This window comes from Erinaceus europaeus, chromosome 16 (genome assembly GCF_950295315.1).
Source record: "Erinaceus europaeus chromosome 16, mEriEur2.1, whole genome shotgun sequence".
NCBI lineage: Eukaryota > Metazoa > Chordata > Mammalia > Eulipotyphla > Erinaceidae > Erinaceus > Erinaceus europaeus.
Genome location: NC_080177.1, coordinates 10,938,632 through 10,960,261, shown reverse-complemented (window position 1 = coordinate 10,960,261; position 21,630 = coordinate 10,938,632). Strand labels below are relative to the sequence as shown.

The window sequence follows — 21,630 nt, the reverse complement described above, 5'->3', positions numbered from 1 at the left end:
ACTACGAATCCGCTGCTCCTGGCAGCCATTTCCCCCCATTTTGTTGTTTGTTGGATAGGACATGACCTTGGAAATACTGTGTCCCCATCTCCCAGCTAGACATAGAGGGAGGCCCTGATACACGTTGCTGGCTGAGTTTTACCCAGAATACCACAGCCTGGCTGCAGAGTCCCAGGAGCTGGGTGTAGGGAGGGCACAGCATATGCTCACTGGATGCTGAAGGGACAGTGGCCCCCAAAAGGCTGCTGGCTGCCCATTCTGTTTTGAGTCCAGCTGCAGGCTCCTTATCAGCTCAGCAAATGCGATAAGCCAGAGACTCCAGATTCCTTCCCCATGTGGCCTGCCTCAGTGTGCCCCAGGGCTGGCTGGTCCAGCCTTTGCCAGGAAGCTGTAGGTGGGGTGGGTCCCTGCTTTCTCTTTTAAGAGTTTGAGTATTTTTTATTTTATTGGATAGAGGTAGAGAGAAATTGAGAGGGAAGGGGTGGCAGAAAGAGAGAGAGAGAGATACTTGCAGGACTGCTTCACCACTTGTGAAGCTTCACTCCTGCAGGTGAGGGCCAGGGGCTTGAACTCAGGCCCTTGTATACTGCAGCATGTAGGCTCTACCAGGTGTGCCACCACCCTGGCCTTCATTATTATCATTATCATAATCATTATTATTGTTATTGTTATTTAACCAGAGCATTGGCTTATGGTGTTGCTGGAACCTGCATCAGGCATGAGAGCCACTATGCTCTCTCTCCAATCCCTAGCCCCCCTCTCTCTCTTTTTAAAAAATATTTTATTTATTAATGAGAAAGATAGGAAGAGAGAGAAAGAATCAGACATCACTCTGGCACATGTGCTGCGAGGGATCGAACCCAGGACCTCATGCTTGAGAGTCCAAAGTTTTACCACTGCGCCACCTCCCAGACCACCAGCCCCTCTCTTTTAATAGTTAATGTCCTCTAGCCTTTCCCCCAGTTCTCCCTTTCTGCTCCAGCTACAGAGGTGTGTGTGGTGGGGGGAGGGGTTGTGCAGAACAGTCTACTAGAGGGGGCCTGTGCCAGGCTGGGTGCTTACTACCCAGCGTTAGTGAAAATGGTTGAGCGTACTAAGTACTGCCTTCCTTGAGCCAGACATTCCACACAGCTTCTGATTTTAAGCGGCCTGTAAGGGGAGCCTCTTCAGCCCCATTTTGTAGGTGGGCAAAGTTAAGCCCTGGGAAATCCAGTGGCTTGTCCAAGGCCATTTATCCTGAATTGGACTTGAACTTGAACTTGAACCCAGCCTGATTCTAGAGGCCTGGCTGGCTTATCACCAGCACTCTGAGTTGACAATACTGGGGCCCTACAGAGACCTCCCAGGTCCCCATATAGCAACATCAGTGAGACCCCCTCCCCCCGACATAGCTGCAGCAGCTCTGTAATGGGAAGAGGGACAGCCTCCTACAAGTCTGGAATTATCTCGTTTCAGCAGGAAGCCCACTCGTACTATGACCTCCAGGTGAAGGTGCTGAGGGCCAGGAACATCCAAGGCACAGACCTGTGTGAGTGACCCACCTCCACTGGTGTGTGTGTGTGGGTAGGGGTTGTGGGGGCTGGAGCTGACTGCTGTGGGAGGCTGCCTTGCGGAGCCGGCTGGGGGAGGGCTGTGCTGACTGAGGCCTCTCACTGGCCCTGGGAGATGAAGCAACATGACTGGTGAACGTGCAAGGCCTACATCACCGGAAGCCAACTCTCACCAAGAGCTGTTGTGTCCAGCTCCCACTGGGTGGGGGAGCTGACTGCAGGCATTTCTGGGAGTGCCAGGACTCAGTGCCACGTGACCTTTTTGCCTGGCAAGATTCCACTGCGCTGGCTGGGAGGCAACTGCTCTCCCCACCCCTCCATGTGGGTCACTAAATCAGCCCCAGGAGGCCTGGGCTCAGGCAGTCTCAGGAGGCCCTGGAGTGCAGGGTGGGGGTGGCCAGAGGTGGGCTTTGTTCTAGGAGGAGCTGTGGTCATAGAGGTAGAAAGGTCTGGGGGGCGGGCAGGTGGTGGCACACCTGCTTAAGCACACATAGTACTATGCGCAGGGACCCACACAGGAACCCGGGTTTGAGCCCCGCTCCTTACCTGCAGCGAGGATGCTTCATGAGTGGTGAAGCAAGTCTGCAGATGCCTGTCTTTCTTTCTCTAACTCCTTCTCTTCTCTCAATTTCTTTCTGTCCTATCAAATAAAAATAAGGGAGGGGGAATGACCACTGGAAGCTGTGGATTCATGTGCAGGTAATAAACCTGGAGGCAATAAGAAAGAGAGAGAGAGAAGAAAAATAAATCGGGGGGGGGACCTTAGGCCTCTTCCTGATTGACCCCCAAATCCAGCAAATCCAGCTCCTGATTCTCCTGCCTCCCTCACCTCCACTTGTAGGAGAAAGAGGCTGGTGGACTGGTCAGATAACATAATGGTTCTGCAAAGAACTCTCCTGCCTGAGATTCTGAGGTCCCAGGTTCAATCCCAGCACCACCATAAACCAGAGCTTAGCAATGCTTTGGTCTGTCTGTCTCTGTCATTAAAATAAATAAGCACGTAAATGAGAAAGAGAGAGAGACAGAGAGACAGAGAGAGAGAGAGAGTGAGTGTCTGCAGCCCTCAGAAAGCAGGAGAGGTGTATTTGAAACATCACTTAACCTGCCTTCTGATTGTGGCTCCAATAAAACAACGTTCCTTCAGTGGTAGCAGAAATCTGCCTTCTGGCACTGTGCCACCCTTCACCACTGCTGTCACCCCAGCCTCCCCCCAGCTCCTCAGCTGTAAGCTCTGGAGGCTGAGGACACCCCCCTCCCCCGCAGTGTCCAAAGCTGACTGTTATGTGCAGCTGTGGCTGCCCACAGCCTCTCCCAGCCCTGCTCAGACAAGGACGGTGGCCAACTGCAGCGACCCTGAGTGGAATGAGACCTTCCACTACCGGATCCACAGTGCTGTGAAGGTGAGGGCTGGGGAGCTGGGTTTGAGGGGGAATGGAGGTCCTCTGGGGGGCCCGCCTCTAGCCTGCCCTGTCCCCAGAATGTGCTGGAGCTCACCCTCTATGACAAGAATGTCCTGAGCAGCGGCCAGCTGTCCCTGTTGCTATTTGACCTGAGGAGCCTCAGGCCCGGGAAGCCCCACAGACACACCTTCCTGCTCGACCAGCAGGTAAGCACCAGCCTGTGCCAGCAACCGAGGACAGGGAGGAGGCAGGCACTGGCCAGGAGGAGGGGGTCCCAGGACAGAACCCCACCCCTGCAGCTCTCACTGGTTAGAGGTTTCCCTCAAGAGACTACAAGCAATGGTCCTGGGTCCAAGGAGCCCTGCACTACCGTGTGGAGCTCCAGGGATGGTGGAGGCAGGCTGCGGTGTCTCTCCGCTCCTCCCTTCCCCCAGGATAGGATAGAACACTGGGCCCATGGGCTGCTCCGTGGTTTGAGCGTGAGCCAGACCCTGAGTTCATTCCCTGGCTCTGCAGAAAAATGAAGATAAAGCTTTCCCTCAAACACTTCTCCCTAATGTGGGACCAACATGTGGACACCTGAGGTCACAGCACTGGGCCAGTCCTGAACACCATGCCGAGTCCTCAGTGTCTAGAAGGGCACACAGTGCACTGGGGGCTGGGTTTAAAATTCATCTCTGCGATAGGAAGGGGGGAAGTCAGCTTTCTGAGGGGCTGGGAAGAAGCTCAGCTGGTAGAGCACAGGACTTGTGTGCCTGAGGTTCTAGGTTTAATGCCTGAGGTTCTGGGTTCAATGCCTGAGGTTCTAGGTTCAATGCCTGAGGTTCTAGGTTCAATCTCTGGCACCAGGAGTGGGTGCTTTGCCCCCTGCCCTCGATAAAGAAAAATAAATAACTATGACTCCAGGGCCTCACACACGTGTGACACAGCTGAGTAGCCTCATGAGCTCAATTCTTCCATTTTTTAAAAAGATAAATTGATTTACAAAATTGTTATTGTTACAGAGGTCTCATCATGTCTCACGCTTTACCTCCCATCCCTCCCTCCCTCCTTCTTTCCCTCCCTCCCTTCCTTCCTTCCTTCCTTCCTTCCTTCCTTCCTTCCTTCCTTCTTTCCTTTCTTTATTTTTGAGAGAAAGGGACAGCACGGCACCATCCATAGAGTGCCCGAGTTTGAACCCAGGTCCTTGCACACAGCAAAGTGTGTGTTCTACCCAGTGGGCCAGCTGCCAGCCTAGCACACAGTTTTAAGATCCTTGTGGAGAGGACACTAACCATCCTGCGAAGCCACAGCTGCCTCCTCTTCTGGTCCCAGAACTGAGTGCGTTGGGAGGGGTTTGGTGGACCAGGCTGGTCCCCGAGGCCTTGAGCCCATCAAAGACAGGTGTCCGCTCACCCCCTCTGTGCAGGGTACGCAAGAGCTGCAGGTGGAATTTCTTCTGGAGAACAGGTGAGTCCCGGTGGCACTGGTGCTCCCCGGAGTCTTCCAGCTGCCTGGCCTCAGTATGATGGTGACATCAGCCTTTAAGCCACAGGATGATGGTCTCCCATCGGCTCTTGTCCTTTGCAGCCAGGCGCCCTCACCAGAGGTCATCACCAACGGGGTCCTGGTGGTGAGTAGAGGAGCCGCTTGGGGCTGTCTTCTGGGGGTGGGGCACATATGACCGCTTGGCTCTGAGGGGCGCCCCACCCTCCTCTGAGGGGAGACTTGTTGGGGGACATCTCCAAGGAGGGTTTAAGAATGACCTTCTGGGAGTCGGGCTGTAGCACAGCGGGTTAAGCGCAGGTGGCGCAAAACACAAGGACCGGCATAAGGATCCCGGTTCGAATCCCGGCTCCCCACCTGCAGGGGAGTCGCTTCACAGGCGGTGAAGCAGGTCTGCAGGTGTCTGTCTTTCTCTCCTCCTCTCTGTCTTCCCCTGCTCTCTCCATTTCTCTCTGTCCTATCCAACAATGACAACAACAATAATAACTACAACAATAAAACAACAAGGGCAACAAAAGGGAATAAATAAATAAAATAAATATTTTTAAAAAAATAATGACCTTCTGCCCATCTCTCTCTGCTGGCACCATCCTCCCTGGTGCCCCCACTGCTGAGATTGCTGCCCCCCCCAATCCTGGCTCCAGCCCACACAGGGCCCCTCACATTTCTGCTCTCCTTAGGCCCAGCCCTGCCTGAGGATCCAGGGCTCCCTCACCGGAGACGGGGCAGCCCCTGCTCGAGAATATGGTGAGTCTGTCCAGCGGTCTGGGGTCCTCCTCTCCCGGAAGGGTGTGGGCGCGGGGTGCTGACTGCAGGGTGGAGCTGAGGAGCTTGCTCAGTCTGTGAAGGCACCAACTTATAGGCCTGAGGCCCCAGAGACTGCATGTTCAATCCCAGGTACTGCCTTATGCCAGAAGAAATAAATCTTGAAATGACAAATTACATTTTAAAAAGTGACAAGGATCTGGGTGGGGTCATAGAGGCAGCTTGCCACGTAGGGCTCCTGCACCGCCATGTGTGTAGCCCGGGTTTGAGCCCTGCACCGCCTGGGACCCGAGGAAGCTGTGCTGCTGTGGTGTCTCTCATCTCTGTCTCTGTCTGACTGGAAAAGCTGGCTCAGGAGCAGTGACACTGTGCCTACGTGTGGCCCCAGACCCACAGACAAAGAAAAAGAAATGGGGGTGGGGAGAGGGAAGAAAGGAAGAGAGAGGGAGAGGGAAGGTAGCTTGGGGCAGGAGGTTTGTGAAGGTTTCACTCCTCCAAGCTGGGGGCGCTGGGGTGGAGGGGGTGAATTGCTTCCGGAAGCAGGGAATTCCCCGTCCCTACAAGGATCTGAGCACAGAAGTTGTGTCAGCCTCACTACTACTCTATACAAGCACCCGTCCACCTCAGCAGTGGTGTTGATTCTGCCTGTGGTCAGCTGGGGCCCCGCCCACCTCCCACAACCCAGCTGTGTGCATGTCCCTCCCCCACCTCCTGTGACCAGGCTCTCTAGGCTCATGTGAACTGGGCTTCTTCACAAGCCCCCGATAAACGCACTGTCACTGGTTGCCCAAACAAGCCACAGGCAGGCTCGGCAGTGGGTGTGACAGGGACAGGGAGTTGCAGGAGAAAGATTCCAGAAGCGGGAAGGGCTGGGGCCCTCTTGTTTTCTGCCCTCAGGGTGACCACTCAGAGGGACCCTTTGGGGGTGCAGGGGATACAGAATGACAGCTGAGACCCCTCCCAGGCTGATTTGGCCCATGGGAGGGGCTCCACCAAGATAACATCATCATAACATCATCTGGCCCCTCCCATGAGTCACAGGCTGGGCTAAGCATTTTACGTGCTGTGTGTCCACCCTTGGAACAGTGGTCCTGGGGACAGTCATTAGCCTGCTCTCACGAGACAGAGCTCAGAGAACACACTTAAGGCTACACAGCTAGTGCATGGCCACCGGCCTGGATCCAGAGGACCTTTTAGCCCTGTTGATTCTCACTCTCAACAACAAGCTCTGCCATGAAGTAACAGGAGAGGGGGGAGGAGCAGAGAAGAGTAAGGGTACATGTAGCACTAGTGATGAAGTGGGAATTCTCAGGTGTGCAAATCCTGTACTCTGTCTGATGTGCTATCTCCCTGCCTTATATAAACTTTTTCTGTTCTCTCTCTGGCTCCAGATCTCTTCTCAATGCCAGGCGGACAGAAGTCATGTAGAGAGTGAGAAATGGGGAGCAGTCAGTTACAAACTGGTAATTGGTGTACTAGTACATGATCATAATTATTGTAGAATTCGATTTGAGATACTTAGATGATTGTCTCTAGGTCATGAGCCCCAGCAGCTCTAGGCAGGAGGCCCACTTCCCTGGTTACTGTGCTGTGTTGCTCCCCAGCTCCCCAAATCTCACCTCTACCCGTGTGGCTTCTAGGACCCGAGAGTCCTTCACCTGCCAGTGACTGAGCAGGGTGGTGACAACTTGTACTTCCAAATAGAAGAGAGTGGAGGGATTAAACAACACCCCCACCTGGGTTGCTCCCCTGGGTCCCCACTTGGGCCCTTACCCAGGTCCTCATCTGGTCCCTCCCCTGGGCATTCACTTGAACCCCCAACTGGGTCCATATCTGGGCTCCGACTTGTGGTCAGCCACCTGGATCCCCATCTGGGCCCTCACCTGGTCCCCCACCTTGGCCTTCACCTGGTTCCCCACCTGGTCCCCCACCTGGTCCCTCACTTGGGCCTTCATCTGATCCCTCACCTGGGCCCTCACCTGGGCCCTCATCTGTTCTCTCATCTAGACCCTCACCTGGGCCTTCATCTGAGCCCTCACCTGGCCCCTCACTTAGGCCTTCTGCTCCCAGGCTCTAGGTACATTCACCTGGCAGTTCCTGGGGCCTATGAGAAGCCACAGCTCCTACCCCTGCAGCCTCCAGCAGAGGGGGGCCTCCCCCCGACTTTTCGCTTCCATGTCAACCCCGTGGTCAGCCCCAGGCTGGACCTGGAGATGGGGGAGAAGCTCTCAGTCCTGCAGGTAAATGACCCCGAGAACTGGCAGTTGGGGAACTATGGGAACCCCTGGAGGCACAACCCTCCCACCCCCCCCCCCACACACACTTTGGGTGTCTTTTCTGCAGGGTGACCCAGGCACTGAACTGGAGGCCCAGACCAGGCAGCTGAGTGAGGGGGGCTTCCTGCTGGCTGCCCTGCCCCTCGGCCAGGAGCAGCAGCGTGTGGTGGCCCTGGGGGAGGTAAGAGTGTGGGGCTGGGGGAACTTGGCCTGGTGTTCACACCAGCCTGAAGCCAGGGCCCTGGGTGGGAGGGTCACTTCACTCTGCATGCTGGGGACCAGCTTGTGTTTCCTTCAGGGCCAGGAGGTGGCTCTGAGTGTGAAGGCAGAACTCAGGTGAGCGGGGCTCCGGGCTAGGCTGGGGGTAGGTGGGGACTCTGGGGACTGACTATGCGGGGGGGGGGGGGGGGGGCTTAGCGCCTTGTCTTCTGGGTCTGGTAGCTTTGTGGAAGGTTGGTATGCCCCAGCTCCCTCCCAGCACCTCACTCCATCTGCAGCTCAGAGGACCTTGACCTGCGACTCAGCTTTGACCTCTCTGATGGAGAGCAGGCATTTCTGGACAAGAGGAGACCCGTGGTGGCCAGGGCCCTGCAGCGGGTGCTGGGGCTGAGCCAGGCTCCTGAGAACAGCCAGGTATGAAGGGCACCCCAGGGGCTCCAGGACCCACCCAGCCTCTGCTCTGGAGGGGACAGGAAACCAGGAGCGGCAGAGGTGACAGGTGGGACTAAGGGAGGGGGACAGTTGGAAAGGTCAGAGCCTTGTCTCTAAGAGAGCTTGGCTGAAAATGGGTGGCTTACATCTGTTCTTTCACCTGGAGGCTACCAAGTTTAAGCTCAAGGTGCTGCAGGCTAGAGTGTGTGCAGGGTGGTACTACAGATCCTTGCGTATGTGAGGCCCTGGGTTCAATTCCTGGCACTGCATATGCAAGAGTGATGCTCTAGTGTCCCCCCTCAGCAGATAGCAGATAAATAAGTGTGTATAATAAAGGTTAGAGACCAAGAAATAGGTCACCTGGCGGGACTCACCTGCCCTGCCCTGCCCTGCCCATTGGCCTAGGTTCAAACCCTGGAACTATGTGATGTTGCCACTGCACGAGGGGAAGGCATCTCTCCCCCTGTTTCTCCTTCTTTTTCCATATATATATATGCATGAAAGAAAGAGTTGGCCCTGGAATGGTGAAATTGGGCATGTGTGAGGACTTGGTTCTGCTAAACATACACACATACACATACACACACAAACACACACACACATACACACATACACACACACACACATACACACACACAGAGAATGCATGTGTGTGTGACTGTGTAGGGATTCAAGCACCACCTTGTTTTATTTCCTGGCTTGTAGTGAGGCTGGATGCTTCTTGTCTTGACTTCATATGGCTTTCTTCCTTTCTTTCTCTCCACACCCCACACCCCCCATTTTTCTCTCATTTAAAGAAAGTATTAATGAGAAAGACAGGAGGAGAGAAAGAACCAGACATCACTGTTGTCCATGTGCTACCTGGGATTGAGCTAGGGACCTCATGCTTGAGCGTCATTGGCTTTATCCACTGAGCCACCACTTGGAGCCCCCCCCCCCTCTTTCTCATTGCCACCAGGGTTAGCACTGGGGCTCCGTGCCAGTGCTGGGACTCCACTGCTCTCAGTGACCATTTTTTCTTTTCTTCCCTTTTTTTCTTTCAAAAAGGGCAGAGAGAAATTGACAAGAAAGTGGGAAACAGAGCAGGAGAGAGGAAGATAGACACTAATAGACCTGTTTCACTGCTTGTGAAGTGTCCCTCCCTGCAGGTGGGGAGCCGGGGCTTGAATCTGGGTTCCTGTGTGCTCAGCCAGGTGTGCCAACCCCCGGCCCCCCTCACATGGCTTTTCCTTTCTGCACATGATGAGATACACTGAAGGAGGCTTTCTGGTAGGATACTTAAAGGAATGTCTGCAGCCACACTGCCTGGCTGAGCTAGGCCGTCACTTACTAACTGTGTGGTCCTGGATGAACGCCCAGGTTTGGTGCTCATCCCCTGAAAAGCTATGTTCCAGACACAAGGACAGGATGTCTTTACTTGGGTGCTAACCACCTGAGAAGATGGAGGACTCAGGAGCTCCCTGAACCACCTCTTCCCCCACGCTGGGTTTCTAGGGTATTGCAGGGTAAAAAAGGGAGAAGGAAGTTAGGGAAGGGACAGTGTCCTGGAGAGGGTGAAGGGGAGCAGCCAGTCTCTCCTTCTGACCCTTGTGGTGGGTGTATCACTCTAGCCTGCTAAGCTGATAAAAAACAAATTCAAGGCTTGTGCATAGCTTGTGTCTGGAGGTCTCTGTGCTGGGCTGCAGAGATTCCCCCCCCCCCAGAGATGTTTCTCGTCTGCTCTCTGCCTTCTGTCTGCAGCCAGGTCTTGGTTTGTCAGACTCCCATGCACAGTAAGTGAACACATTCCTTTCCTGTCACTAAGGCAAAGTACAGGGAGCAGGAGAAGGCAGAGGGAGAAGGCCAGGGCTAGTGCAGGGGGTGGGAGGGTAGGTTAAGATCTGAAATGGGGTCTCTCTTGTTGATCACCATTCACCACCCAGCCCTCCCGTGCCTGTTCCCTCTGTGAAGCGGGGTCTCCCTGGGCTGTGCAGAGGCCGTGACCAGAGAGTCTGTGTCTGACATGTCCAAGGATGTGGCACAATTCTTAACCTGATGATGCTTGTGCACAGGTGCCTGTGGTGGCGGTCCTGGGTTCGGGAGGTGGAACCCGGGCCATGTCTTCTCTGTATGGCAGCCTGTCCGGGCTGCAGGAGCTGGGCATCCTGGACACGGTCACTTACCTGAGTGGCGTCTCTGGGTCCACCTGGTAAGATCAGGGGTCCCCGGGTTCACCTGCCAGGGTGTGGAGAGCCCTGAGGGGGCTGGGGTATGACCTGGTGGCTGGGATGCGATCCCTGGGTGCAGACTAGAAGCAGTGGGAGACTCCCGCCGCCCTCACCCTGCAACGGGTGGTGCAGGACAGTGAGTACAAGTCATGGGGGTCACTCACCTACTCTGACATGCCTCCTGCCTGCCCTGCTCCTCTGCCTCGGGTCTCAGCACCCCTACCTGGAGCTGCTCCCCTGCCCTGGCTCACAGCACCCCTGCCTGCTCTGCTCCCCTGCCTGGTCCTGCACCCCTACCCTGCTCACACCCCCCCCCCCCCAGGTGCATCTCAACTCTCTACAAGGACCCGGGCTGGTCCCATGCCCCCTTGCAGGGCCCCATCGCGTGTGCGCAGGCTCGAGTCTGCAGCAGCAAGATGGGCGCGGTGTCTGCGGAGCGGCTGCAGTACTACACCCAGGAACTCAGGCTCCGGGAGGGCGCGGGCCACAGGGTCTCCCTCATCGACCTCTGGGGCCTTCTCGTGGAGTACTTCCTGTACCAAGAGGTAAGGGAGGACAGGTGCCAGGTGATCGCGGCCCCTGTGCCTACCCTTCCAGCGCCTAGCACCACCTCTGGCTAAGGGCTGAACTGTCCCCGAGGTCTGAATGTTTGGGGTGCAAGAGGGGGACCCCTGGGGGGTAGTCTTCCTCTTTCCTGCCTGCTGTCCCTGGGGTCTGTAGACCTCAGCTTTGTCTACTTTCGGATCGCTGACACACTCAGGCTTGGGCCTGACCCCTAAGGATGCTGATTTGGCTGGCTCGGGGGACACCCCCAGCGCAGGTGGGCTTCGGAGGTGTCCCCAAGTGATTCTCAGCTGCACCTGAGACTTGACTCGCGCCCCTGGTGGCAGCTTCTGGAGCTACAGCCCTGAGATGTGCTGGGAAGGACTGAAGAGGCTCTCAGCTTTGGGGTCCTAAGTACAGAATCCATGTTTCTAGTGATTTGGTTTTTGGGAAGCCTGGGTCTTGTGTATGTGCCATTTCACTGCTGCAGGCCACTTTTTCACTTAGGTAGAGAGACACAGAGACACTCAGAGAGATCTCAGCACAGGAGTCTCCTCTACTGCCGTTGCACCTCTGGGTGGTGCTGGGACTTGAACTTGGGTCATATGGTAGCAAGGTGCATGCCATCAGCCATACCTGATGGACATTCTCTCTGTCCCCAGTTTACTTTTTTTTTTTTCCTCCAGGGTTATTGCTGGGCTCGGTGCCTGCACCATGAATCCACCGCTCCTGGAGGCCATTTTTCCCCCTTTTTGTTGCCCTAGTTGTTGCAGCCTCATTGCGGTTATTATTGCCATTGTTGACGTTGCTTTGTTGTTGGATAGGACAGAGAGAAATGGAGAGAGGAGGGGAAGACAGAGAGAGAGGGGAGAGAAAGATAGACACCTGCAGACCTGCTTCACCGCCCGTGAAGCGACTCCCCTGCAGGTGGGGAGCCCGGGGCTCGAACCGGGATGCTTACGACGGTCCCTGCGCTTTGCGCCACGTGCGCTTAACCCACTGCGCCACCGCCCGACTCCCTACATTTTTTAAGTAATATTTATTTGTTAAATAGTTTTAAAAAATTTACGTCTTTATATTATTTATTGGACAGAGACAGCCAGAAATCAAGAGGGAAAGAGGTGATAGAGAGGGGGAGACAGAGAGACACCTGCAGCCCTGCTTCACCACTCACAAAGCTTTCACTCTACAGGTGGGGACTGGGGGCTCGAACCGGGGTCCCTGTGCGTTGTAACACGTGTGCTCAACCAGGTGCACCACCACCGGCCCTTGTTAAATATTTACTTGAGAGAGAGAGAAAGCTCAAGACCAGAGCACTGCTCAGCTCTGACGTGTGTGTGTGTGTGTTGGGATCAAACTTGGGTCCTCAGGCATGTAAGTTCTGTGCTCTAACATGATGAACCGTCTTCCCAGTTCACTTTTTTTTTTTGTATTTTTTAAAGAAATGACACTGGACCTAAGTGTTTTTAATTTTGATATTTTGAATTCTCATTTTATGATTTATTTTTCCTTTAATAGGACAGAGAGAGAAATAGTGAGGAGAGGAGGAGTTAGGGAGAGAGAAGGAGAAACACCTGCAGCCCTGCTTCACCACTTATGAAGTTTCCTCCACTCCCTCTCCCCACCTATGGGGACTGGGGGCTTGAATATGGGTCCTTGAGCTTGTTAACATATGAGATCAACCAGGGGCACCACTACCCAGCTCAGTGAGACTGGATTTTTTTTTGACTTATTCATTTTAAAATGTTACCTTGCTTCCCTTGGGTTCTGTTGTGAGCAGTAGAGTGGGGCAGGTGCCTGTCGCTGCTGGGACCACACAGAAAGCCTGATGGCCTTGCCTCTGTGGCAGCACAAAGCTCATGTCTTGGACAGCTGTCTCCAGAGGCTCTTGTGGCAGGATGAGTGATAGACCCAGCACGTTTCTGGGCCGTGAGCTGGGGGATACCCTGCCCCTCTAGTCCCCCCACCCCCACGAGTCTGCTCTCCTGACCAGGAAAACCCGGCCAAACTATCTGACCAGCAGGAGGCGGTGGCCCAAGGCCAGAACCCTTACCCCATCTATGCCAGCGTCAACGTGCGCACCAACATCAGCGGGGAAGACTTTGCAGGTGGCCTGGCCTGGGTCTGGGGACAGGGCAGTGGCGATGGGTGGGGTGTGAGAGGCCAGGCCCCCATGAGCACCTCCTGCTGGGGTGAGAGTGTTGGGGGAGCCCAGGCACCCAGGTGGGAAGAAGCCCTTGGTGGACTTCCTTCACTCTGGCCCCCCCAGAATGGTGTGAATTCACCCCCTATGAGGTTGGCTTCCCCAAGTACGGAGCATATGTCCCCACGGAGCTCTTTGGCTCAGAGTTTTTCATGGGGCGGCTGCTGCAGCCTCGGCCAGAGCCCCGAATCTGCTACCTGCAAGGTGAGCTAAGCTACAGGCCCAGGACTGGAGGGAGGGGAGGGGCAGGCCTGGCTCTGGGACAGGGAGCTCCGGAGGGCCTTGCCTTTTGTCCCCCTGCAGGGCTGTGGGGCAGTGCCTTTGCTGCCAGTCTGGATGAGATCTTCCTGAAGATGGCCGGCTCGGGCCTCAGCTTCCTGGACTGGTACCGAGGCAGTATCAACATCATGGGTGAGGATGGGGACCTGAGCCCCTCCATGCCACATGCCCATCGGGTCACAGATGCCTGGCAGGGGCAGGGGGAGCAGGGCACCATAACCAGGACTGGGCTGAGCCCTGGGGTGTGGTCCAGCTTAGGGGCCCTAGATGCTCAGGGGTCTGCTGAGGTGGGGGCTCGGGGAGCACCCACAGAGAGCCTTCCATTGCTCTGCAGTGCCCCACCAGGTCACCCAGCTGGCAGAGTCCTCTCCACAGTGACTGCCGAGCTCCTGCTGCAGACAGCACCTGCCAGCTCCCTTTCCAGAGAACTTTGCTTGGTTCTTTCTGTCTTTATTGTTAATTTTATTTTTATTGCCATCAGGGTTATTACTGGGGCTCAGTGCCTGCAAGAAAAATCCACCACTTCTCGTGGCTATTTTGTTTTTATTTGCCTTCCTCCTTTTATTATTTTTTAAAATATTTATTTCCTTTTGTTGCCCTTGTTGTTTTATTGTTGTAGTTATTATTGATGTTGTTGTTGGATAGGACAGAAAGAAATGGAGAGAAGAGGGGAAGACAGAGAGGAGGAGAGAAAGACAGACACCTGCAGTGACTTGCTTCACCGCCTGTGAAGCAACTCCCCTGCAGGTAGGGATCCTGGGGCTCAAACTGGGATCCTTCTGTTGGTCCTTGTGCTTTGCGCCACGTGTGCTTAACCTGCTGTGCTACCGCCTGACTCCCCCTTCCTTTAATTCTTATTTGATAGGACAGATAGAAATTGCGGGGGGAGGGGCAGAGAGAAAGAGATACTTGCAGACCTGCTTCACTGATGGTGGAGCTTCCCTCCTGGAGGTGGGGTGCTGGGGCTTGAAGCCAGCCCAGGTCCTTGGGCATGGTAATGTGTTTGCTTAACCAGGTGTATCACTGCCTGCCCCTCCCCAGCTTATTTATTTATTTATTTTGATAGAGACAGAGAAATTGAGAGAGGAGGGAGAGGTAGAGATGAAGAGAGAAACTGAGGTACCTGCAGCCCTGCAACCTGGGTCCTTTGCACATGATAGCATGTGCGCTCAACCAGGTGCAGCACCACCTAGCCCTTCTTTGCTTGGTATTTAAGAGTCTGTTCAGACACCTTTTATCGGGGGCTTCTCTGTTCACCCCCTCCCTCTAGGCTCATGGCGGGGCTGAGTGGGCTCCTGTCACCACCCTGACCTGGAGGGCAGTGTGAGAATGGCTTGTTTGGGACTGTCCCTGAATGGACTGGGAGCCTGCTCACCTCTGCAGCCCTCACACCCCACACACCTGGCCGGCAGTAACTGCTCAGTTAGTTGCTGCTCCCTGGATGCAGTTCTGATTCTGCCTGGTGTCTGTCTTTCTTCTTTTGGTGTAGTTCACTTAGCACGAGCCTCTCCCAGTCCATCCACGTTGGAGCAAAGTACAAGAACTCTTTTTTTTTTTTTCCCCTGACAGCTGAGTAGTATCCTGCTGTGTATACACTGGGGACCTCACTCATCTCTGTGGCTTCAGAAGCAAAGCAAAGAAACAGAGAGCGTGAAACACACATGAACCTTTAGTCTTTATCTGAAGAACCAAGGACACTTAAGGGAGAAGGAGGGGCTCCAAGGGGACCCTTTTGGTGATAAAGAGGAGACCCACTCCTACAGTGGAGGGAGATGGCACCTTGGTGGTGGGTGAAATGTGCTAGCTTCTATTTGAGGGAGATCTGAAATCCTACTCTTGAGACAAGAGCATTCTTTTTTAAAAAAAATTATTTATTCCCTTTTGTTGCCCTTGTTGTTTTATTGTTGTAGTTATTATTGATGTCATCGTTGTTGGATAGGACAGAGAGAAATGGAGAGAGGAGGGGAAGACAGGGAGGGGGAGAGAAAGACTGATACCTGCAGACCTGCTTCACCGCCTGTGAAGTGACTCCCCTGTAGGTGGGGAGCCGGGGGCTCAAACCGGGATCCTTACGCCGGTCCTTGTTGTTTGTGCCACCTGCACTTTACCTGCTGCACTACCGCCCGACTTCCGACAAGAGCATTCTTAATAAAACATTCCCTCAATACAAATAAATGATAGAAAAGATGAAAAGTCAAAAATAACAGGTTCTTGAACAGGTGGGGACTGGATGATGATTTGACGAATGCAATGTCACGGGCAACTTTCAAACCACAAGGGGCTTGAAAGAAAAAAACTCAGATGGCTGAGAGATCACAGGGGATGGGAGTGGGGGGTGGGGAAGGGGGCTGCAGGGTTACAGGGTTGCAGAGCTGCAGGGCTGCAGGCAGAGGGGGGAGTCCTGCTCACTCTATCTGATCACCTGCCTCCCCCTAACCCACCACTTCCCACCCCCCACACCCCCAGAGGACTGTCAGAACCTTCAGCTGCACGACCCTGCGCGCCTGCGCACCAGGCTCTTCACGCCGCAGGGACCCTTCTCGCAGGCGGTGTTGGACATCTTTACCTCCCGCTTCACGTCCGCGGAGAACTTCAACTTCACACGGGGCCTCTGCCTACACAAGGACTACACGGCTGGCAGGGAGTTTGTGGCCTGGAAAGGTGGGGTCTCCCTTGCCACCCATGCCTCTGGCTGACCAGCCTTTTCCCCTTGCCCAGGGTGGATGGGAGACCCCCAAGGATTCAGAGAGCCAGCGAGCATTTTTGTTCCCTGCAGACTCGCACCCCGACGCCTTCCCCAACCAGCTCACGCCCATGTGCGACTGCCTGTACCTGGTGGACGGGGGCTTTGCCATCAACTCGCCCTTCCCGCTAAGCCTGCAGCCGCAGAGAGCTGTGGACCTCATCCTGTCCTTTGACTACTCCCTGGATGCCCCGTTTGAGGTAAGGGGTCTGGGGACCGCAGAGGTGACCGAGAGGGGGTGGAGGTGGCCTGGCTGGACATTTGGGGAAGTGAATCTAGAAAACACCAGAGGAAGTCAGGCACAGTTTTGCTTATCTGAGAGGGAAGAGGAAGAAGGATATTCTGAAGTAGTAATAGACATAGGTGTGAAGATAAAGAGAATAAAAATGCACACACACACACACACACACACACACACACACACACACACACAGTCAACCCATATCTGTGACCTGAGAAATACTACAGTTTCCACTGGAAAGGGATGGGGACACAGAATTCTGGTGGTGGGAACAGTGTGGAATTGTACCCCTATTATAATTTCGTAAATCAACATTAAATTACTAATAAAAGATAAAATAAATAAAAGAGTAGTAGACCAGCTAGGGGAGCAAGGGGCCTGTCATGTGGCTGGCTGGTAACAGCAATTCAGCGACTAACCTGGGTGTGGTGGTCTGTCCTTTGTCAGACTTTTTGGTAACAGGGTTAAGGCCCCCCCCCCCCCCATCCACAGAGACATCCTTTCTGTGACTGGCTCTTCGTTTCTCATTCTTTAGTATCTGGGACAGTGCAAAGGATCTAAGAAGTGTCTATACATGGACAGAAAGGTGGGGTCTGGGGGTCGGGCGGTGGCGCAGTGGGTTAAGCATTCGTGGCGCAAAGCGCAAGGACCAGGCATAAGGATCCCGGTTTGAGCCCCCGGCTCCCCACCTGCAGGGGAGTTGCTTCACAGGTGGTGAAGCAGGTCTGCAGGTGTCTATCTTTCTCTCTCCCTCTCTCTCTGTCTTCCCCTCCTCTCTCCATTTCTCTCTGTCCTATCCAACAACAAATAACGTCAACAATGGTAATAATAATTATCACAACGAGGCTACAACAACAAGGGCAACAAAAGGGGAAAAACATGGCCTCCAGGAGCGGTGGATTCATGGTGCAGGCACCCAGCCCAGCAATAACCCTGGAGGAAAAAAAAAATAGAAAGGTGGGGTCTGTAGATCTTGTTCATGAACACCACTATTGGGCTCTCTTCTCCTTCCCTTTCTCCTGAGTCTGATGAGAAGATAAGACCTCTCACTAGATACAGCCTCTTCCAGTGTGACCTTTTGGAATCATTTACTTCCAACCTTTTGAAATTGCAATGGGTCCCCCGTAATAAAGAGCGGGGAGAGTCCCGGAAGGCTGTTGTGTTGCACGGGAAGAGAGATGATGGAATGCTGGTGATTATTCCTCTGTTCAACGGCCTGCCAGAGACTTATGCTCATTTTGTTTTATCTGAGGAGATTGGCTCACACAGGTGGTGCCCCTACCTGAAGTCCTTCAGAGGCAGCGCTGGCCTGGAGGCCTGGGCCTGTGTGGGTCCCAGTGGGAGGCAGGCAGGGTCCGAGGCTTGCTTCCCTGCCCAGGTCTTACAGATGACTGAGAGGTACTGCCTGGACCGAGGCATCCCCTTTCCCAGGATTGAGGTGTCCCCTGACGACTTGGAGGAGCCCCCCGAGTGCTATCTGTTTGCCAATGCTGAGGACCCCCACTCACCCATTGTGCTGCACTTCCCCCTGGTCAACTGCACCTTCCGCACATACCTGGCCCCAGGTGAGGAGGCGGCCCTGGGCTGGAGAGTGTGGAGCCCAGGGCTGTGTTAGAGTGTGCTGCCTGCAGGGCCTGGCCTCCCCATTCACTGTCCTCTGCTTTCTGAGTCTCACTGTCGCAGGCCCGGCCATTCCTGCTGGGCGGGAGAGCTAAGATGTAGGAGGCCCAGGGCTCCGCATGGGTCCAGCAGATGCCCTCCAATTCTGGGCTGGAAGTTCCCTGCTATTCCCACAGTGTGCCCCCACCTGACCCTTCCCTCACTTCTCACCCACAGGTGTGGAGCGACAGACAGCAGAGGAGAAGGCCTTTGGGGACTTTGCCATCCACGGGCCAGACACCCCCTACGGCATGATGGATTTCACCTATGAACCTGAGGAGTTTGAGCGGCTGGTGGCTCTGGGCCGTTACAACGTCCTGAACAATGTGGAAACTGTGAGGCAGGCCCTTCAGCTGGCTCTGGACAGGCGGCAACAGGCTGGGGACAGGGCAGGGGGCTGACCCCGGCTGGGGTTTGAGTGTGCAGAGAGGAGAGCTTGGGGCTCTAGGACAGGGTTTGATAAGAGGGAGGAGTGATAGTCTCAGGGGGCTGGGAGGGGAGCTTCTCATCTTCTGGGACCTGCCTGGAGGTCCATTGGGGCCAGGACCTTGTCATAGGTGTCTCTGGGAGAAGATGTCTCTCTCCAGGGTGGGTGGGGCCCTGGTGTGGTGTCCCTTCATACTTAAGTGTTTACAGAGACTGGCTGCCCAAACACACATAAACTTCAGGGTGCACGGGCCTGCAGACCCTCACCAGAACAGGAGCTGTGGACATCTGTAACCCTGGTGAAGGCAGATGAAGTCAGGCAGGATGATACTCCCTTAACATGTAAGAAGGACCACTTCCCACTTCAACCCAACCTTGGCCCCTACCACTCCTTTCCTGTAACCAGCTGCTCTCCTTGTAAATCATGATCAGAGCCAAGAGACCCTCCAGTCAGTGTGTTCCCCTCACCTAGAAGGAGGTGAACCTGGACTGGGCATGTGGCCACTCATGTACTCTCCCTGGTTCAAACCCTGGCATCATAAAGGAGAACTGAGGCACCAGGGCAAGTTCTGGGACTGTGCTATTGCTTAGTCTATCAGCCTGGGATTGGGAAAAGCCCACATGCATGAGGCCCCAGCTCTGCGAACTATACAGATAATTAAGAAATGAGTGCTGTCTCTGAGCCCCCTTCTTCCTGATGCTCCCAGGGGCACCAGGGACCCCCCCCCCCACCTCAGTGCTAGCTCCTCTCGTTGTGCTGCCTTTAACATCCTGCAATAGGACTTGACCTAAAAAAATCCTAATCTTCCTGATGAAGTCTAGGGAGATTAAGGTCTGTCTGCCAGTTGTTTGACTCCTGTCCCCTCATTGCCACCAAGCCCAGCAGGGGCCACCCCAAGAGATTGGAAGGACTTCCCTGCACACTCCCATCGAGAACTCAGGTGTTCATGTGTTCCCTTTCTCCTGGAGACCCCCCCTTCACCCCGCAGGTGGGAAGGTGATTTCAGATTGTAACACAGCATTCTGCTGAGCAGACCCCCAGCCACCCCTCAAATAAACATCTTCTGTGAGAAGCTTCTCACAATCAGTTTTGGCTTTCTGTGAGAGGAGACGTAGACTGGGTCACTGATAACAGCCCAAGGCCAAAGCCACACTTGCACGAGGGACTCCGACCTCTGCCCCAGTGTCGGAGTGCGCTGTAAGTGTTCTCAGGAATACAGAGGAACTGTGTGCTACTGACTCCTTCGTCCTGCCTGCCAGCTTCCCTTCCTCTGCCCGCTAGCTCACCTCACTGCTTGGTCACTGTCCTAAGAGTCACCTCCTTCGAGCCTTCTCCCCATCCCCGGAAGCTCACTGGGGTTTGTGGTGGTGACAGTGAATTTGCACAGGAGAACCTTGAGATACAAAGTGGGCATGGGTTCTGCACAAGTGGTAGCTGAATACAGGTCACTCAGTGCCAGATGGGGGAGCTCTGTTGTGGAGGAGCATGAATGGCAGCAGATTCAGAGTCAGACTCAGGAGCCCCAAGTTGCTGAGATGGGCCCTGAGAGGTACGAGGTGCAGTGATGCAATGGACCCCAGAGAAGTGGCTGGGGATCCCTGTAGGGCCCTGCCTTCTACCTGAAGGGTAGGGTAGGGGGCGAGCCTGAGATTGTATTCCACTCATTACCTAATCCTTTCTCTGAGAGGGTGGGACCTTAAGAAACAAACAGACGGGAGCCGGGAGCCGGGCGGTAGTGCAGCGGGTTAAGCGCAGGTGGTGCTAAGCGCAAGGACCGGCATGAGGATCCTGGTTTGAGCCCCCGGCTCCCCACCTGCAGGGGAGTCGCTTCACAGGCGGTGAAGCAGATCTGCAGGTGTGTGTCTTTCTCTCCTCCTCTCTGTCTTCCCCTCCTCTCTCCATTTCTCTCTGTCCTATCCAACAACGGCGACATCAACTACAACAACAATAACTACAACAACAATAAAATTTTTAAAAAAAGACAACAAGGGCAACAAAAGGGAAGATAAATAAATAAAAAAATTACAAAAAAAAAAGAAGCAAACAGACTGCTTTGGGGGGCTTAGCCAGCCCAATGAGCCCACATAGATGCTTAAGGTAGACTGACTGTGCTGAGGTGAGCATCCCTTCTGAGAAGGTTCCACTCCTTGCACTTTTCTCTGTTGAACTTTTTTCAAATCTGTTGATTCACTGGCACCTTGTGGGTGGAAAAAAAGAAAGAAAAACCATAACACTTAAATGATGACAGCTGACACATGGCTTTCTTCCAGAGAGAGAGAGAGAGAGAGAGAGAAACATACCCAACGCACATGCCTGCGCTTATGCTTGGTTCCTAGTCTAGACTCTTCCCAAGAATGGTTACTTGGGGTTACTTGCTTCTATTTTCCTGAAGTTTAGGCTTCTGGTGAACAGACCCTGACTTGGGCAGATGGTCTTTTACACTTTGAGAAGCACATACCATGTCTCATGACTTTTGGTTTCTGTGAAATCATCCAGATAGAGAATGTTTTCACCAAGCTGAGAACTTGCAGCTAAGGAGACTGACATGAGTTACTGGACTGAGCACTGGGCTGTGAGTCTTGGGCCTGCCTCCTGCAGCTGCCCTCCTAGATCCACCAGAGTCCTGGCCTCTCTTAAATCTATACCAAGGAGATTCTTTTTTTTTTTTCCAGTAGATTTCTGAAGAAGACTCAAAAGTGTCTATGTCAGGCAAGGAGATAAGCCACCTAGCAGTTTGTGCACATTTCTGGCCTGAGTTTGAATCCTGGGAGCACCGTTGACAGCAGTGGGATGGGGGGGGGGTTTCCTTGGATGTTGGAGTGGTGCTGTGGTGTCTCTCTCTCTCTCCCTCTCTGTGGGTCTCTGCTGACCTCATTTCCTGAGGACTGCCAAGAATTTGGCAATCAACCTCCTGTCTGATCTTTTCAGGTACTTCCACTAGGTGGCAGCAGAGAGTGTCACACTGGTCAAACTTCAGGCAGAGCCTTCTCTTGTCAGCTTTCAACACAATCTTGGCTACTAAATAGCCATGTAACTGCACCCCAGTGCCCAACACTACTAGATACAGGGAAGCGTTGGAGAAGGGGCTGAGTGATGGCTTGGATCTCTCTTCCTCCAGGATGTCCTCACTCCAACACCATCTGCTAGGCCCTTCCAGCTCTCTACAATGAGAGTTTCCCCCAGGAATGAGGTGTATTGGTA

At 54.1% G+C, this 21,630-nt stretch overlaps 1 protein-coding gene across 1 annotated transcript in view; it reads left to right on the top strand.

The window, feature by feature from the left end:
* Positions 1-19,506, top strand: part of PLA2G4F (phospholipase A2 group IVF) — a 21,720-nt gene extending 2,214 nt beyond the window's left edge. Inside the window, exons 5-23 of the mRNA XM_060175711.1 lie at positions 1,392-1,528; positions 2,814-2,950; positions 3,028-3,156; positions 4,359-4,399; positions 4,520-4,562; positions 5,116-5,182; positions 7,271-7,440; positions 7,544-7,657; positions 7,775-7,812; positions 7,974-8,109; positions 10,179-10,315; positions 10,657-10,879; positions 12,871-12,985; positions 13,147-13,284; positions 13,384-13,491; positions 15,826-16,020; positions 16,136-16,302; positions 17,722-17,908; positions 18,180-19,506. Coding sequence (XP_060031694.1) covers positions 1,392-1,528; positions 2,814-2,950; positions 3,028-3,156; positions 4,359-4,399; positions 4,520-4,562; positions 5,116-5,182; positions 7,271-7,440; positions 7,544-7,657; positions 7,775-7,812; positions 7,974-8,109; positions 10,179-10,315; positions 10,657-10,879; positions 12,871-12,985; positions 13,147-13,284; positions 13,384-13,491; positions 15,826-16,020; positions 16,136-16,302; positions 17,722-17,908; positions 18,180-18,403 — 2,506 coding nt within the window. The 3' untranslated portion in view covers positions 18,404-19,506. The remainder of the gene's footprint in view (positions 1-1,391; positions 1,529-2,813; positions 2,951-3,027; positions 3,157-4,358; positions 4,400-4,519; positions 4,563-5,115; positions 5,183-7,270; positions 7,441-7,543; positions 7,658-7,774; positions 7,813-7,973; positions 8,110-10,178; positions 10,316-10,656; positions 10,880-12,870; positions 12,986-13,146; positions 13,285-13,383; positions 13,492-15,825; positions 16,021-16,135; positions 16,303-17,721; positions 17,909-18,179) is intronic.
* Positions 19,507-21,630: the final 2,124 nt, after the last annotated feature.